Below are 19,036 nucleotides of genomic sequence, written 5' to 3' on the forward strand. Positions count from 1 at the left end.
TTAATATTAATGTTAGCCTGTACCAGGCTTTAAACATGTTTATTTGTGCTGTAAAGCTGGGCATTTTAACACTGGTGTCTATGGGGACTGCTTTGCTTTGGAGCCAGCGTCAAGTGGCCATTTATGGAACTGCAGTTTTTAGCACTTTGTGTCAGTTACATTTTTAACCCCCAGATGTTGCTGCTTACTTGACCATTACTGCGCTGCTGTAAACAAAATCAGAATTGGTTACATCTGAACAAGAAAAAAAGTCACTTAATGAAACATCTTTTCACTTCAATGTTTTTATTTATCGCGCAACATAAAACAATATTGTGGGGTTTTTTACCACATACACTATGTATTCACATAATACACCATACAGCTACAAAGAGAGAGAGACTGAACAAAAACACTTTTTTTTTTTACATACTGCATCCTTGACATGAAAATAAAGAACCAAGAACAATCCTAAAACTCAAAAGGGAATGTAGCTGCCAGTTGTGTGGGTTCATTTTTATTTTTTATTTTTTAGTACAGGCCAGGGTCCACGTCTCTATCCCAAATTTGGAGCATTAAATTAGGTGTTCAATAGATTACTAAAAGTGGGCCACACACAGTGAGATGCATATGTATATTTATGTTTGCGTGTGTGCGTGTGTGTGTGTGTGTGTGTGTGAGAGAGAGAGAGAGAGAGAGAAAAAGACAAAATATACAAGGTGTGTTAAGAATAAGAGAGGGGTTGAGTAAAGGAAGTGCATGACCAGGGGAAGAAGAGGAAGGGAGGCAGTACACAATTGCTATTTTTGTATTGTTCAAATATCTTAGCATTCAGTTAACATGAACATGTACAACATACTCAAAAGATCATCTCAATAGCCTTTGGTACTTGTGCTGTACCAAACGTGAAACCCAGATAACAGTCTTCATATAATATGATTCTATATCTCATCCTAGTTTTAATGAGTTCAAGTACAATATTGAATGAATATTAATAATCAATGTATGTAATGTAATCAACCGTTTGAGTGCCCCCCTGCCCTCAAAAAGAGATGTAAATTTGTAGCATCGTAACAAAAGACTTTTCATAAAGTCAGCACCAGGGCAGCTTCCCATCCTATGAAACTGCTTGAATCAAAAGTATACTTCTCTTGACATTCGAAGAGCTCAGAAAAATATTTGTGGTTATCATTTATCCCTCATATTTTTTTACACAGTGAATTTTAAGGTGAAGCATCATAGCACCAGCTGACCGACGCCCCCCATCTCAGTACGTGCTTGGCAGGAGGCGCCTCTCATGAGAACCAACCACCAAACTCTTGAAACATTTAGAAATTTACAAAGTTATTAAGATATCATGTACACCGTATCCTCAGCACCCATTGTTAGGCAAGTGTGTGTGTGTGTGTGTGTGTGTGTAATGTGGGCCATGCATTATGGTTAAAATGGGCTGTTACTGTACTAGTCCCAGCCCCTGCACCAGTTCAACTACTGTTGGTCATGATCTAAGTATCATATGATTCATTACAAACTAAAGACACGGTGTGTTCACCAGGGGCGTCATGATTTTTATGCCAAGTTCATACTTACTATTATGAGAACTAGAATAGATAATGATAGATACATCTAAACAAGCAGGGAGGCAGTCTCTTACCTGATAGTCTAACACAACTGACAAAGATTGCTGGGCTATTACTCGCTAAAACGTTGCCCACCGATTCGACTCAGACTGGCTCTGCAACTACCGGTTATGTTCCTAAACATCTCCCCTTCGGATGTGGTTCTGCACATGATCTGTTGTAAATTTATAAAGGGCAACTCTGCTGATACTGAAGGAATAGTTCACCATTTTGGGAAATATGAGACTTTGATGAGAAAATCAATACCACTGTCATTTCTGTGTGCTAAATATGAAGCTACAGTTAGCTTAGGAGTTAGCTTAGCTTAGCGAAAACAGGGGGAAACGGGGAAAATCTGCCTACTAGCACTTCCAAACTGCTTAATCTATACAGAAAACAACTTTACAGGAGTTTATGTGACAAGAGATGGGTTTCCATCCAAATGTCGTGCAATTTTTTAGAAAATCGGCAAAAGAAAATCTGCATGTTTGTGCTTTTCAAACCACTACTGTTATGCTATTACTGGGAGTCGGTTTATCAATAAAAGCAGTGGGTGGTGCTAATTCTCCAGTCAGGTGCAACTGCAGAAGAGGGCACCATGAGATGATGTCATTATAAGAGCACCAGTCAAACCTCAAATGAAGTAAAACAATGTATAATAATGAAGAGGGCAATGGAAATAAGGACCAAGTAATATTTAAGCTAACTGCCCTGTGTGCATACATAAGCATGTTAAAAGCCATCCGGAGATGACGAAGAGAGCTTGCAGTGATGGTATGTCATGATTATACGTCATTTTTCCTGGATGGAAATGCACCTAGTGTCTATGCTGGGAGCAGTGACGGCCTGCAGTCTCTGCTGATTGGCTGGTTACCTGGAAGAAATAGCCTGGCATATAACCGCCATAAAACCACAACCTCATGTGTTTAGAATTTGGATTTCAAACGGATTAAATAAATAAGATATAATATGCTAGCAGGCTTTAGAGGTGCTGATGGGTGGACTTTTCTAGCTGTTGACAGAGCCTAGCTAGCTAAGCTATCAGGCTGCGGGCTCCAGCTAGATATTTAGCATACAGACATGACAGTGGTGTCAATCTAACTCTTGGCAAGAAAGCAAATAAGCATTTTACCTGTAATGTCAAACTATTCCATTAAACAACAAACAGCCCATATTGGGTTTATGGCTACCATTTTAGATATGTCCTTAGCTTACTGCCAATTAGATCACTGTTGTTGACTAAAAAAAATTAAAATTGATTAAAAAGATGAAATTTAAGTGTTTGCCTTGGGTTGTTGACACCTGCTGTTAAATGTCAAAACAATGATTTGCTGTTGAGCAGACAAGCTTTTCTAAAACTCTTAAATTCATATTTTTTTATGAGGTTTTGATCAGTGCACTGCAAAACAGGGGATCCTCCAGTTATTTTGACTGTCAGTGAGTAAGTGTGGTTTCATGTTCCATAATTGGGCTAATGAATTTGTCTTTAGAGAGTGAAAAGTCTCTGTCAGTTACATGCTGACAAGGGGTACAGTACTTACGAAAGCAAAACAGCAGTGTTACTAAGCACACATTTACACACAACACATCGGGACCAAGTGTTGTTTACTGTTGGTGGGGGCTGTCAGAGACTTCAAAACACCCCCTTGTCATTCATGGTTTAGTTACTATCCTCACCAGTTAAATAATCTTACCTAAATATTTTAATATTTACATTTTTTTTATCTCTCTCTTGAGAAAAAAACAAAACAAAAAACTAAGCTTCAAGTTGTCAATAATCGGCTCTTTCTTTTTGTCATTAAAATCAAGATTAAAAGTGCTTTTATAAATCTTTTCTTCTCTATGTACAATTTGTATTAGCTATATAAAAAAGAGGAAAAAAACAATAACATCAAAGACAATCATTATCATCATCACCATGTAGTAATAAATAAGAGTAAAAAAACAAAGCAGGTTAAAATGAGTGTGGAGATCTAGAGCACACAAAGGGACATATGCTTGATTCTCTGCCCTCAGTAGCAAGTTGTGATTGTGACCAGTGTCTCTACAGCGTGAGGTAGAGAGCTGGAGACCCTCAGGAGAGGTAACAGGGTCTTTCACAGATGACCGGGGCCTTGACCCAAACAACCACACAGCAGCCAGGAGTCAGCCTTTATCCAATTATCTAGTAGCTCATTTTCATTTTCGGCACATGTTGCAAGTCAGCCATGTCACCACTTGAATGAATCATTCAGTCACATGGTTGATGCCTAAAAACAAAAAGGAGTGATTCACAGGATTCTGTCAGGGCTGTTAAATAGTCTCTCTCTTTGGCTTTCCTCTTTCACGCACCCATGCATTCGAGTCATTTTCACACACTCACACACACAAAGTGAGAGATTCATTGATTCAATGCACCTGCATTTGGAGCCAACTCCCAGATGCTACAGTTGTTTTCTCAAGGTCTCCCTTTAGCTCTCAGCACTATTGTTTTCTCTGTGAATGGGTTACCAACAGTGCACTGAGTGCCCTGTACAGTGTACTTTGTTTGAGACAAAACCACTTTGCCACAATAAACTGCAAAAGCACCTCAAAAGGGACCAGTTTTCGAAGCCCAGTGACAGAGCTGTGACCACAGGGCAGCCACTTTGATTGAGCTGGCTCTGTGGTGACAAGGTGTCTGCAGAAGGACACAGCTCCCTCTGCTCGAAGATGACAGCACCATGCAGAGGGAGGAGTGGGCCCTTCACAGTAAATCAAGTGTAATAGGAGAGCACCAGAGTGTGTGTGTGTGTGTAGGAGCACCAAAAGCATCTGCTGACTCAACACTGTTTCCCTCTGCTCAAACCCAGGACGGGCCTCCCTTAAGCATCTCCAGACTTCATTTACAAAGATCAATTTTACCTTAAGCTGCTTTGGTAAGGTCCCATCCATGGTCAGCAAACAGGGTGTGAGACCCCCCTCTACTGGCCATGGGTGGTTAATGCAGCACGGCAAGGCTCTACTGGCTTCTGAATGGATCTCAAGTGCTTGTAGGTTTGTTTTACACACCACTTTGAAAAGGCAGTCACTGCTGCCCTCTAGAGTTTACACTGGGAGATGCTCACCCCTACTTGAATGTTAAAGGAAGATGAAGTGTGCCACCTGTTCCATCTCTATGTGGTAATTGCAGACCTGGGTCAAAATGCATTTGCAAGAAGTATCACTTACTTTAACCTCTGTGGAGTACCAGGTATGTGCAGTTACAGGAACACATGACAAGCAAAGGTAAGAATTTGGAAGATATTCCATTTAACTTCTCGTTGCATGACAAATTTCCAGTCTTGAAGCAATAAATCTCATCATTCTGCTACTCCACATCGGTTGAAACAAACTCACTTGCTAATACTAGTTGAACCAGATTAGACTTAGAGCACCTCAGTACAGCATCAAGTGCCATGAAGAGTAGCGGAATGGAAATCGATCAGAGCTGGAAGCTGAGCACCAGTCGAAAGCTGGAGGGGTGCAGGAGAGGAGGAGGAGCACGTCATCGAATGCCAAGAGAAGCACCCAATGGTTTCTTCAAATGTGGTTTAAAGGACAATTCCAATTATTTTTAACCTGGGCATTATCTACCTACTGTTTGTATCGTGATGTTTGGTTTTTCTTGATAACGTTAGAGTTCAGTTTGAGCCTTCTAGGGGCTCTGCACAGTTACAAAATAAACCAAGCACTGCTCCTCAGCTGTACTCATGTAAACAAGCAGCCTCTAAATGGAAAAGTCCTTTAATGTGGTCTATTCTTACAGTGGCCACATCGAAAAGCTAACGTTTGTATCAGTGCAAATCCAACTTATAATTCTAATAAGCACCATACTGCTTTGACAACTGACTTTGGTAAAGCCCTGTTTTTCCTTCTTTCTTTTTTCCTGTTTTTCACCAGCTGTGTAGACAATAATAGAGTTTGTTCTATTTGTACATAATGCTGGGAGGCTGAAGTGCACTGATTACGCAAATACCAGATGCAGTATTTGTAAGCTGGAGGCAATAGAAAATCTAAAAATGGATGTTGGCAGGTTCCAGTACAGTGTTACTGTCTTCTGTGTATTAGACAGTAGTGCTGTTGTTGAATACGGTCAGCCTAGGCGATGAAAATGTGAACACAAAACGATGGAATAGAGGCCCAGGTTGATCATAATTAAAATTACATTTTTATGGAGGGCTAAACTCCCTTCAAATAGGTACATACATATCTGTATATTGTCAAAATAGAGATAAATATTTGAGGCAAGCCTACTGGAAAGCCAATTTTATATGCGTACATATGATTACTGTGATATTGATTTGCTGTCTTGCCAGGCAGATAACGGCTCCTCCTCTAAGTACAGCTGGAAGATTGACAAGAACAAAGAAAATCAGAAACAGAAAAAAGGGTACACGTTTTCCAAACATGGAAAAAGCAATTGTCTGAGTCTGACTGACTCAGACTGATTGATTTAAAAAAATATATAACCAAAAACAATCACATCATTAATAATAACATTAATGAAAACAGCAATAATAAAAAACAAACAAGTCTTCATTATAATAATACCTGTAATAACAACATTGACAGTAACAATAGCAATCATAATAATATTGATAATAATAGCAATAATTAGAATCATTAAAATTCTATGAACAAGAAAAAGCAATGGAGTTCCTCTCCAGGGAAGAGAGAGGAAGAGCACCACAGGCAGTGTGTCTGAAGCCCAAACCACTGCCTGACATGAGGTAAAAAACAATAAAAACGTCCCCTCCTCCAAGGGGACTGCGGAGGGGGCAGGATGGAGAGATGCCAGACTGCGGGACGGCTGAGAGACATTCATCCTGCTCATTGCTCTCTCCAGCCCTCCACTGCACCACTCTGAAGCTATCAGTCTGTTTGTGTCTCTCTGACCTCAGACAAAGTGGCTGTAGGGGCCAGTGAGGCGGGTGAAGGCATAGGGAGACACAGTAACCATAGAGGAGGTGTGGAAGGTGGGGGCTAACCGCGTCACTGGCCCCTCCCTCTTGTCTTTAGATTGTCCAGGTCCTGGACTGGCACCTGCCACCGTAGCCCCCCACTTGCGTTTCTTCCCGAGGGCCTTGATGTCATCCTGTGAGAGGCCAAGAAGAGCTGCTTCCTGCTGCCGCTGAAGTGCTCGCTCTGCCAGCAGCTTCATTTTGGCCTCCCATATCGCCAGGCCGTGCCTGGGCTGGTTGAGGTTCTTGTGCTGGTAGAAGACCAGGGAGATGCGGGTGGGGTGGGAGCGATCAGGCCTTTTGAGTGGAGTGGTAGCATGTAGTTCCCGACGGGCACATTCAATCAGGATAGAGCCATGGGCTGGTGCTACCGCTACACCACCAATGTTTGGATCCAGGAAGTTGTGCTCGCTGTCAGACCACACCTCATCTTCTTGGTCCTCACAGCCCTTGGTGCTCTCAACGTCACTCTCCACTCGGCTGGGATTCCAGCAGGCCTGATTTGACTGCTGCAGGGCATCAGGGAAGAGGCGACCCTCAGGGGCAGGGGACGGGGTACTGCCTGCTAATGAACCTCCACAAGACTTCCAGGCCTTCTCTTGGAGCCCAAGGGGAGTGGAACACCGACTTTCCCCAGTCTTGGACCAGATCTTGTCAGGATAGGCTCCTGCAGGATTGCTGTGCTTCAAACCAGGGCTGTATGCCGCAGGCCGCATGGCCCAAGCATTCGGCTGAGGACTAGGAGCAGGGCTGGCCCAGTGCCTGGGGGTGCCTGGACCTGGGGTGCCTGGACCTGGGGTGCCTGGCTGTGGTGTAACTGAGCGTGAGTGAGAGTTGCCAGGCTGTAGTGTACCATGGTGAGGGGTACTTGGGTGTGGGGTGGCAGGGCCTGTGGACAATTGGTGTATGTTACCCGGGAGCACTGTGCCTAAGTGAGGGGACGGAGATGGAGAAGGAGGTACCTGGGGTGATGGCGACGGGGCAGGGGAAGCCATCAGGGCATTTGAGCCAGGGTAGGGTGTCCACTGCTGGGGGTAAGGAGAGGGCTGTCGCTGCTGGGGATGCTGGTGAAACTGCTGCTTGTCCGGGTTCAACAGCGAGACTTCAGGACTTATTTTGGGGTTCAGGTGGCCTTCCCAGTTGTTGGATATGATACTTCCATTAAGCTTGTGCCCTGGCCAAGGCATAGGCTGGGGGGTGGTGCTAGGTGTGTTGGCACCAGCCTGGATCTGCATTGTGCCTTCACTGACTGGCACATCCATAGGCTCCTGTTTGATGACTGGAGTGCCTCTGTTGGAGGGTTCAGAGCAGACAGAGGAAGGACGGGATTGGTTGTAGTCTGGAGGCTGGATGTAAGCACTGTGGTTTGGTTGGTTGGCTTGCTCTGGGTGGTTCGGGTAGGACTGCGCCAGTCTGGCCTGAAGGCTCTGAATATCAGGCTTCGTGTCAACCTGGACAGCCTTGCTGCCTGCTTTGGGCAAAGAGCCATTTCGACCCTCATAGGTCCTCAGCTTAGGGGGGAAAAGTGCACTGGGGGGGTAGTTGTAGTAACCATAGTGCATTGCGGGCAGATTGTGGTGGTAACCGTTTACTGGGTCTGGTGCATGGGGCTGGCCAGTTGGGGGGAGGCCTCCCCTTGCATAGTAGGCAGGGTGTGGATAGATGTTGTTGAACGGGTCTGCTACCTGCACAGGGTATCCATCTATTGATCCGTTGAAGGGCTCCTTCTTGATGATGGGCTTCACCTCTTGTTTTATAATTGCTGAATGACAAAGAAAAGTTAAATTACAAACTAAACTTCAAATGCAGTTCAGTTTTGTGACACACTAGTTGCAGGTCAGGGTTAAGGTAAATGCACTGAAAGCAAACAGGCAAGGTACCAAGACAAGCAATTTGAAATATAATTTACTTTACAGTCTGAATATGTGTTAAACACAATTATTAAGAGTGACAAAAAAACAAACAAACAGTTAACCTTTATTGCCTTGGGGTTGAGGGGAACCGGTGACACACATTTCAGTCTTGACCATAGTTTTCTCTGGCGTCTCCCCAGCCTGCTGCATTAGTTTATTTTTCTTCTTCTCCGAATTGGCCTTTTTGGCTTCCAGTCTGCGCTGTCGGCAGGACTTGGCAGGTTCCGGCAACTTGCGCACCTCACGGCGGAAAGCTTGAAGCACCTGGATGGCTCCTGTCTGCATCTTGAGACGCTGGGTCTCCTCACTGCCAAACTCATCGGTCGGCGAGACCTTGTAAAGAGGCAACACATGGAGCTGCTCATCCTCAGGAATCCCTTTCAATGAACGGTTGTCCTCTTTAGTTAAAGTACACACCTAACAGAGAGAGGACGGGAGAGCAAGATGAAATGTCAACTATGTCATTGTCAAGGCACAAACATCAACATTTGCCATTTAACTTATTCACACAAAAGACCAAGGTATTTTTTATTCACCTCAAAATATCCTAAAACACAAACTTGAGAGTCTGGTGAGTGATCTTACCACAGTGCAACCATTGTAGAGGTTGTGCTGGTCCTTGTGAGCATGGGCACAGAAGTCCATGCAAGCAGTGACTCCAGAGAACGGCCGGCCTTCCTTCAAGCCCAGCCTGCAGTCTGGAGCTTTCGACTCCGACTGGCACTGAGGATGAAGAGGACAGGGATAACTTTATTTCCTTACATTTATCTGAGAAGGACACACAAACAGCAGTTGCTTTTTTGCCTTTCTTAAAGGCCGCACTTCACAGATGTGATATGCCATATTGAAAATAAATAAATAAATAAATAAAAAATAGAGAAGTAGATTCTTTTCTGTTTCTCAGTCTTTGTGCAAACAGCCAAAGTTATGATGGTGTGGTGTACAGAACCACTCGTTGTGTGTAAGGAAGGTGACAAGTGTAGTTAGAGGGCACCATGAGGTTGGTGTTTACTGTGTGAAGACTGTGATGGATAATTGGCTGTATAACCAACCTGGTTACTGTAGGCCTGTGGTGCCAGCCTCTTGTACAAAGGAGCCACCTCAGTTGCCAGATGCTGGAAGTTATCCCTGAGTTTTTCCTCCTGATGAGCACAAACACAGATCAAAGGTCAAAACAAACACAAAGTCACAGAGCTATTAAGTGGCAGCTTAAAATTACTCAAGATGACAAACGTGACTTAACTCTAAGATAAAATAATGTCATAAAAAAAACCCTATACACACATCCTGCTATACAACAAGTGGCTCTGATGTGATGAGTACCTCTTCAGGGCGATCTCCTTGTAGCCTGAACTTGCGTGGCATTTTGCTTCGGGCGTACTTACAGCCATTAAAGTACATACTCCAAGAGCAGCCAAAGGAGAAAGAAGCACCACAAGTTTCACTGTCCTTGCCTTGACACGCACAGGTTCGACTGCAGGGGGAGACAGTGAGCACACTATTACCTTGAGGTATACAATATGTGTAATCCATGCATGGTTTATATCACATAAACACCATATTAGGCCGAGTGAATATAAAAATGTAGCAGATGAGGAGATGGCGCATTAACATGGTTACAGCCTCTTAGAAGCGTCATAATACAAATATCTTTTTTATATTACATTTATACACTGTATATCTTTCTTTTTTTTCTCTGTTGTATTTGAGTCCATATTTTGAAAATCACTGAAATAAACTAACTAACTAAACTATTTGTAGCACAGACATAAAATTTGACCTACTGATGTGCCATCAGTTACTAAGGTAATGCAGTTTATAGTATATAACTAGTTTAACAACAAAGAGGCTTCTAGGAATGAATAACACTGTGTTCACACTAACATTGACACAGAAACAGTATGGCCAGCTACATTGCTGTCGAATCGCTGTTGAAGTATTGTTTAATCATTTGTTTGTTGATGTAGTTCATATGTCGTCGGCTAATGTGTGTCTGCTACTTGCAGCAATGCACCTCAAGTTTTCATCTACAGTTTGTCAAATAAAAATCTATCCTTTTGATTAACGTCTAAGCCCCATCTTTACATCACATATCACTGCCTCATTGCATCCCTGTGTGCACTGCAAATCAGCTAACTTAGCTAAACAACACAGCACCACAGCTGGTAACAAAAAACATGATTGGTTGATGCTTCACCGTGTCATTGGAGCACTGAAAAAAAAGTTGAGGCCACCTCAGTTTTGATTTGAAGTGCATTACACCCATCATGCAGTAACAAGTGTTGGGTGTCAGTTTGAGGCTTCATTTCAACAGCCTCCATTGAAATTGATTTGTAGCCTGTTCCTCGTAGTATGAACACAGCAAAGACTTAATTTATAAATCCAGATAGCAAATAGTGGCTATGTTTAAGCCATGTTAAACAAGGGTGTGCCAGCATTCATTTATGGCTTACTGTGGGAATAGGATGTATGTTTTTGTGTTTACACACATTATTTGGCTTAAATTTAGCTTCATGCCTCTGGAGTACTTTTCCATGTCATGGATGCTCACACGAGCACAGACTAGGGCAATCAACCTCCACCTGATTCATCCATTAAACCAACAATCTTTTCAGCATATTCTCATTAATGTCATAAGACCCTCCTAAAAGATGACTTGAGATCAAATTATTTAATGCTTGTTTGGAAAAAAAAAACTCATACAGGTGCAGTGAAGGTGCAGCAAAACAATATAATGATGGAATACATAAAACCTGTCACCTCTCTGCACATTCACAAACTTGTATGTTAGAAAACAAGTGTCAAAGAGCAACCATCAGCCACTCACTCATCATTGAGGCCACAGCGTCGGCTGGTGGGGTTGCCATATTTGGTGAGGGTGCAACTGAGCTCGCTGTACAGCTTGTCAGCCAGGGCCCTCGGGACACCTTCCCAGGCCAAAATGAGGATGATGATGACAGCGTTGGCACAGTGGTGGCCTGCACGCTGACGCACCAGACACAGCAGCTTTTCTGTATCGCTGGCACGACGGATCACCTGATAGGAAACACAGCGCATCATTATTTATTGTTACTCATCCAGGAAAGGTTAGGTAAACACCCAGGCTCTTAACTAGTAACTCTTTAATTTATGCTCGCTATGTTCCACTGACACAGAATTACATCATTGCAACCAAAAGGACCTGCTCCCAAACCTCCTGTTGTCTAATTCTGTTATGAAGGAATCTGAAATCATTAGTGCATAAAAAGCAGTTGCCTTTATATGTCTGATGCTTTTAAATACTGAACCAGACACACTGATAAACAGTGAAAGTTACACTGCATTTTGGAGGGATATTTTACACCTGTACTGAAATCTGACCTGCTGTGGTGTCTGGATACCAGTCCCAAGTCTGCATGTAATGTTAAAGGTTAAATCAATTTAGCTGGAGAGACTTGTACTATAAAAAATATACTAGTGCTCAAAAAATATAAATGTCCAATGTTTTGCCTCTCAAAACGGTAATATCTGATCCCTCACAACAGTTGAAAGATGAATGTCTTTTGATAAATGCTAGCCTGCTCATTTTCACTTTTACTATCTTTACAGCCTTTCTCTTTCTGTCTCCAACACATACACACACACACACACACACACACACACACACACACACACACCCCCTCCCTCAGTAGGATGGCTGTTTTGAATCCATAAAGTCATTAGCAGGATGTGTCAGGGGTGACACAGGAGGGGAGGCAGGCCAGTTGTTACAGAGTGAGACCTCCTACTTATTTACTCACTGTGGGTGACAAACTTGGCAAGGTGTCTCCCCAGGACCCTTCATTATACACTCAGACACACACACACTGCATAAATCCATTGTTGATTGGCTGTCATTGCTGTCAGGTGGGACAAAAGTCCAAAAGCATCTTTTTTCTTTCACTCACTTCACAATCACCAACACAATCAGGCTTTGACTGAGTTGTTGACAGACTGTCAAAAATGTTATTTTTTGAGTCACAGGCTGTTCTTCTCAAAAGTAATCTTAAAGCTGTAGTTGGTAACTTTTATAAAAAATAACTTCTTGTCATATTTGCTGAAACTGTCACTTCATCGACCCAGTAGTATATGAGCGAGATAATCTGTGAATAAAATCATAGCTCCGCTCCTCCTCATAGTGCTTCTGATGGCATTTACAAGAATCCACCGCATATCAATAAAAACAACAAATCAAAGCCGAGAAGTCTCTAACACAGCTGTCAATCATGTCAGTCACAGCTTGTGAACTGCGGTCAAACTGCCAAACTAGGCAGTGCTGATCATATTTAAATTAAGATTTTGTTACTGCATTGCCTATTTCTATATTTTAGTGTACTGTTTAGCTGTAAAATGAGAGCATCTGTGACCTGGCCACCATGTTAGTAACCAGACCAACTATCTCATTTTACATGTGTGGTTGTTTTACTTAGGCCATGGTAGATTCTAGCAAATGCAGTCAGAAGCACTACAAGGAGGCGGAGGAACCTGATTTTTTCCACAGATTATCATGCACTACTTTCTGGATTAAGTGACAGTTTATGCAAATATGACAAAATATATTTTTATAGAAAATACTACCTGTGTCTTAAATAAAAGGAAAAAGAGGACACCGTGAGAATACCAAGTCTCAAGGCTATTGCTCTCTATCTTATTGCAGTCATCTGTGTCAAAGGCTCTTTCAAAACTTTAAACACATGACAGCTGTGATGCGACAATTATGCTACTTACCCACTTAGCAATAGGACATCCTCGTGAGCTCTTTCCTTCTCTGCCTGTGTACACCACCTTCTCAATCCGGATGGCATCCCCCTTCTCTCCATACCTACACAAGAGGAGAAACAGCTTAGCTCTTTTCATGTTCATCCACTTGAACAGTTGGTGTTTGGAGCCAGATCTCCTCACATCAGATCGTCCTGATGCCTGACTTTATGGCTCTGACACACCAAGCTAACAATCAAGTGGCCTAAACCTAAACACACACTGTTGTCTTTCAATGAATTAGCTGTCTGACTGATCAGTTGCACAGGAAAAGTGCAGATTTACCTATTTACTGATCAGAACAATCTGACAACTCAAATTAAACATGCTCAGTTGGCTAAATGGTTGCTGATACAGGTCAACTAGTACCACTCAATAACAGCGATAGCTGTAATAGGAGACACAGTCCTGTTGTGTGGAAGTTAATGATTTCTTTCTGTCATCATTAACCTCATCAAGAGAGTTTTCTCTGTTTATGCCACATATTGCTTTTGCCTGTGTTGCTCTGAATCTGTTATTTTTGTAGTCTCTGGGAGTTGTAGTGTATGTCAACTCTGACAAAGACAGGCCAACCTCAGCAGCACTGGCTTATGAGGAGTGTTCACAAGGCTCTGCTGAGATTCACACAGGCACGGCAGAGCAAACCAGAACCCACTAGCCTCGACACAATGCCAGCCAGAGGGTCCTCACCTGGAAATATTTCTGTGTTGGTGTTTGTGTCCGTGTGTATGCATGAGATTATTTTGTGAACACACACAATCTATTTTGATTTGTTTTGTTCTGTGTGTTTGTCTGTGAACACCTGCTGAAGTAAATAATGGACTGCTGAGAGATTACATAACAGTAGTCCTAATGGTGCATGTGTCTATTTCTGCAGGTCTGTTTGGGGTGTATAGGAGGGGGGAGGGGTCAGAGGTTGCGTAGGGGTCGGGATAGGTCATCAGAACTTGTCAGAGGTCTGCTCGTGGCCCATATCAGGTCTCCTGCTTGCTTGATACCTGCTATTGTGAAAACGTCAGCCCTGAGCAAATCTGATGTGACAGTGAACACAAGAGGCTCCTGCTGAATAGGAATCACCCTGAAGTGGCTCAGAGGGTGGGAGTGGAGTGGGCTCTGTCACCACAGGGGTGGCCTGCTGGGGTCAGGCCTGGGTCAAAGGTCAGCTACAGACATTGGGGCCTTAACATTTATGTCATCTCTCACACAACAGAAAATGGTCTTTGGCCCAACTTCCCACCCTTATTCAACTTGTGTTCTTCAGGGACTAATGACTCATTGGTCCTATTGAAATCCAGACTCTCTGAATAAAAGCCAAATGTGTGCCTCAGTACACTATTCAGTACTGTTAACATGAAGCATAACACAATGAGGCATCCGGTAATAAAAGGTTACACGAAGTACAATGGCTATATGCAGTCTGGGGTTACAAATAACAGACTCCACGAGACATTATCAGAATGAGTATGGAAAAACACTAATTCTTGAAGATAAACTATGCAGGATTTCCCTTAAAAACAATGTACAAACTCAGACAGAGTCTAGTGGATCAACAATCATGAATGACCTACTAGGAGTATGCTTTTCTGCAAAGACTCTGCCTATATTTTCAGATTTTCTTCTTATTGTCTGTGTTTGAGTTGTTTATGGATGTGTACCCCACAATGCTCAGGTGAGGCCAGGGCTTTACAAAAAGGTAATGACTAGGTAGCAGACCGTCAGCACCTGGCATCTAAGAGACACAGTGCTGAAAAAACACAAATATAGCAAGGCAAATGCCAACCAAGACTAAATCTTGTGTTGGCTTATTTTTTTCACTTTCACTGGCCAGCATGTTTACAAACAGTAACTGATCCTGCATAGTATACCTTTAAAATCTGCTTATCACCTTTGATCAGTGTTATGTTATAGTAAGATAGCTCAACAATAATTTAATGATTTACTTCTGCTGGGTATCGGTACTCGATACATTAAGGTATCAACCAAAATAACCCAGGAAGTAAAATCAAAACAGTCCAACAAAACTTGCATTGATCCTTTTTTTGTAGCCAGATCTAGAAAAAAATGACTATTTGCATGGTTTTTCACAGTCAATCACCACAAGTGTTCTGTAATTGCGTGTGCTGGGTGATGTCATCGAAACTTTCAAAAGAACAGCTATTCTACACGGCACTCCATTCACATTACAGGTATAGAATGAAGTACTCCATTAGTATCAATATCACTTTAATGGTACCAGTTTAGTATTTTTTTTAAACAATACCCAGCCCTATGATTTCTAGAGGCTGTGGCTTCACTTTGGTTATCAAAATCACCAGCTGGGGAGCTCTCTGTTGTTCCTTCCAAAATTGATTAAATACTAATCCTATGAAGATCAAACTGCTCAACTCAATCTGTCTTTTTATTACCAAGTCTGCTGATGTGTTGCAGACAAAGTAACAACAGCTTATTAAATTGGTTTGGTGAGAATGTCCGGTTATTACTGTGTATGTGACATGATCAACATTAAATTCCTGATTGTTAATGCTAAATGTCATCTGCTTTCTTGTTTATTGCACATAGATTTTACCTTCAATTTTACAGGGAGATTATTTGTTTACAGTAATTTGAGGTTTCAAACTGAGGGAATTCAGCTTCGTTTGTACATTATTTGCATTCAAAACATCAATTCCCAGCCCTAATTAATTCTGAGGACTGTTACATAACATAAATAACTGATGCCGACATTAGTGCAAAAGTAACGCACCATATCATACTTACTGTGATGCTAAAATTTTTATTTGTCTCTTCATTCCTCCCTTCTGTCTGTCTTCCTGTCTTATCTTTCACTGTCTCCCTGTCTCTGATTGGATTTATATCCTCCCTCATTCCTCTCATTCTCAGCTATCATCTGCTGCTACCCCTGTGCTTTTTCCTCTGCCTCTGATATGTTGATGATGCTGATATTTCCTGTTTCTCCTACTGGATTCTGGGTCACGGATTCCCTGAGGACAAAATGTGAGGAGGAGGGAAGGTGGAGAGAGAGGAGGAGGAGGAGGGAGAGGCAGAGAAAGCAAGAGCATATAGGAGGGAGAGAAGAGAAGAGAAGAGAAGAGAAGAGAAGAGAAGAGAAGAGAAGAGAAGAGAAGAGAAGGCTCACCTCATCTCCATCAGGTCTCGTATGGAAGCTACAGTAGGTCCAGATCCCAGGTGATTGTAGTAGGGCCCTTCATCTTTCTCCAGGATTTGTTCTAGAAAGAGACAATAGAGGTTAAACAAACAGCACATAACTGGACCTGAAAAAGACTTATGGCAAATTCCACACCAAAATGTACACAATTATTCCCAATATACAACAGGTTAGCGATGATACTGTATGTATTCTCCCACTGGAGGTGTACTGCATATTACAACCACTCTGTGATTAGCACTTGAGTTTATGTAAATAGAGCTATCATTATTTAGTCTGATTGTTCTATCATTTTAAGATAATACAAATATTAATACTACATGTACGCTACATTATGATTCATTTTCAACTTCCTTATCTTACACTCAGATCTGTACTTACATGTGTTTTGCTGCTTGACTTAAACAGAACTGACCAATAAGAAAGCAGAGGGTGCTGCGGTTGCAGCCATTATCATGTACCGTTTTATATGGATATATTTCTTCTAAAGTCTCTTCTCAAATTGTAGAATGACACCAAAGAGATTATGTGAAACTATGCTTTTGCATAAAGTAGTGTTTTACTGCTGGAAAGATGGTCTTTTCATAAAACTGGGCTGTCTACGCAGTAAATAGACACAAATACTTCTGAAATTGGTGCTATGTGATCTGTGAAAACAGAGAAAAAGAGCTGTGGCATTTACTTTTGCTCAAGAGGTAGAAACCCTGCAACTACCAGAATGCAATGCGCTGCACCAGACAAATAAACGCTCCCAGTGGTGGGTGAAGTATTGCGAGCTTGGCTGTATTGACACAAGAAACAACATGGTGGTCAGCTGGATACAAAAAAAACTTAAATCACAGTTAAGCATTAAGCTGGTTTATAGTTAAACAGCACTGCTTAGTTTCACAGTTTGATCTCATTTTTTCAGCCTCCATTTTTTAGAAATTCTTCTATAACAGCCAAACAATGCACTAAAATATATTTCTGAAGACATTTTAGATGAGACATAGGCAATACTGTGACAGAAACTTGGTTTATATTTGATAAGCACTGTCTAGTTTACCACAGTTCATTTAAACATACTCTCTACAATGTTATAATATGTTATATAATAATATAATATGATAAGCTGGTTGAAAATCGGCAAAGTATCTCTTCCACTATATACCACCTACAAGGACATAATATTTGCAGCAACATTATCAGCAGTGTGACCCAAATTTTTTGCAGTGATACTAAGGATTTATACATGTTTTTTTGCACATTACATTGATCAAATAAATAATTTCTCTGCTTCACATCCTTATTTACTAGCTCCTGGATAGAGTCCTGCTTGAAGCTGGGGGTAAATGTCTCACTCAAACTATTTAACAGTAAAAGTCCTTTGACTTCAGTCAAGAATGAAGTTTCTTTGCATATAATCACATTTCAGGTGTTACAGAGTTTTGTTTAAAAAAATAATCAGAGGTGTGTGTTTTGATGTATTTTTGGAAAAACTACAAAGACATCCTCTTTGTAGCTGAAATCAACTCAACTATGAGCAGCGTGAGAATGTGCAACTGATTGCAACATCCAGTTCACACAAACATATGAGCACATAGACAGTGGGCTGTGACTGCAGGGTGTGGTGTGTGTGTGGAGACATTTTGTAAAGCAGAAGCTTCTGAGGTAGTGATGAATGACTCAGTTTGCGTGAGTGTTATGAGGGAGGAAGGGTGTGTCTGTGTGGGGGCTGTGTACATCTGTGTTTATGTTGTGTATGAGTGTGTGTATATGTGTGCGTGAGTGCATTTGACCATTGTCTGACATACATCTGTGGCTGTAAACCACGTCCTATGACTTCACTGCTAATATCTGTACAGTATGTGATACTGAGCAGCTGAATGTGTCCTACGTTAAAGGGCCAGTGTGTAAAATGGGTTGAAAACAGTGACATCAGTGGTCAAATTCTAGATTGCAGGGCTCACTCGCTCACCCCTCCCGTCGGGTAAATGACGGTGGCCTCGTAGGGACAAAAAGCCTTGCGCACAACTTTTTCAGGAGTAGGTCTATCTAGCGACGAGGTGAATGTTTATTTAGAAATCTAAACCATGTTACGATATTGTAATGAATCCCTCATGAGCAGGAGACCAGAGGAGCGTTCGGGAAAAAGGCCAGTTTATTTGAGCGCTCCAGAAACTCCGGTAACACTCCACTCCGTCCCAAACTCTGACTCTTCTAGCGTAACAGACACACTTCATAACTTTACACACATACTAGTTTACCATACCGAGTGGGGACCTCCCTCCCCTCTCTGCTCCACCAATCTCCAGCCCGCACACTGACTGACAGCATAGCCTGTAAACAGAGCTCAGCTGTTTATTTAGCCTAGCAATATCTTTGGACTATAGTAGCTGCAATGGATGACTTTGAACGCGATTTTGAAGTTTCTTGTAGCGGACACAGACCCAGAGCCATACCTGTTTGAGCCGGAGCATACAGATGAGGAACTCCATGTGTTTGATGCTGAGCGGGCAAGAAGAGAGGCTGAATGCACACAATGGGATTTGGTGCTACTGCTGCCATCGTTGGGGAGATATATCATCAGGAGGAAAAGCGCCGCAGAGAGTGCATCACAAGGAGTGAAGTTGCATCTTCTTT

At 42.2% G+C, this 19,036-nt stretch overlaps 1 protein-coding gene across 5 annotated transcripts in view; it reads right to left on the reverse strand.

Moving 5' to 3' along the window:
* Window positions 1–268: 268 nt before the first annotated feature.
* Window positions 269–19,036, reverse strand: part of tet3 (tet methylcytosine dioxygenase 3) — a 52,020-nt gene continuing 33,252 nt past the window's right edge. For all 5 annotated transcript variants that reach the window (XM_078170894.1, XM_033620304.2, XM_078170895.1 and 2 more), the window contains 8 exons: window positions 16,385–16,475; window positions 13,219–13,312; window positions 11,300–11,508; window positions 9,796–9,946; window positions 9,525–9,614; window positions 9,058–9,195; window positions 8,535–8,889; window positions 269–8,321 (listed from right to left, as the gene is read on the reverse strand). In XM_078170894.1, the coding sequence (XP_078027020.1) occupies window positions 6,496–8,321; window positions 8,535–8,889; window positions 9,058–9,195; window positions 9,525–9,614; window positions 9,796–9,946; window positions 11,300–11,508; window positions 13,219–13,312; window positions 16,385–16,475 (2,954 nt within the window). In that variant the 3' untranslated portion in view covers window positions 269–6,495. The remainder of the gene's footprint in view (window positions 8,322–8,534; window positions 8,890–9,057; window positions 9,196–9,524; window positions 9,615–9,795; window positions 9,947–11,299; window positions 11,509–13,218; window positions 13,313–16,384; window positions 16,476–19,036) is intronic.

Source organism: Epinephelus lanceolatus, chromosome 9 (genome assembly GCF_041903045.1).
Source record: "Epinephelus lanceolatus isolate andai-2023 chromosome 9, ASM4190304v1, whole genome shotgun sequence".
Classification (NCBI taxonomy): Eukaryota; Metazoa; Chordata; class Actinopteri; order Perciformes; family Serranidae; genus Epinephelus; species Epinephelus lanceolatus.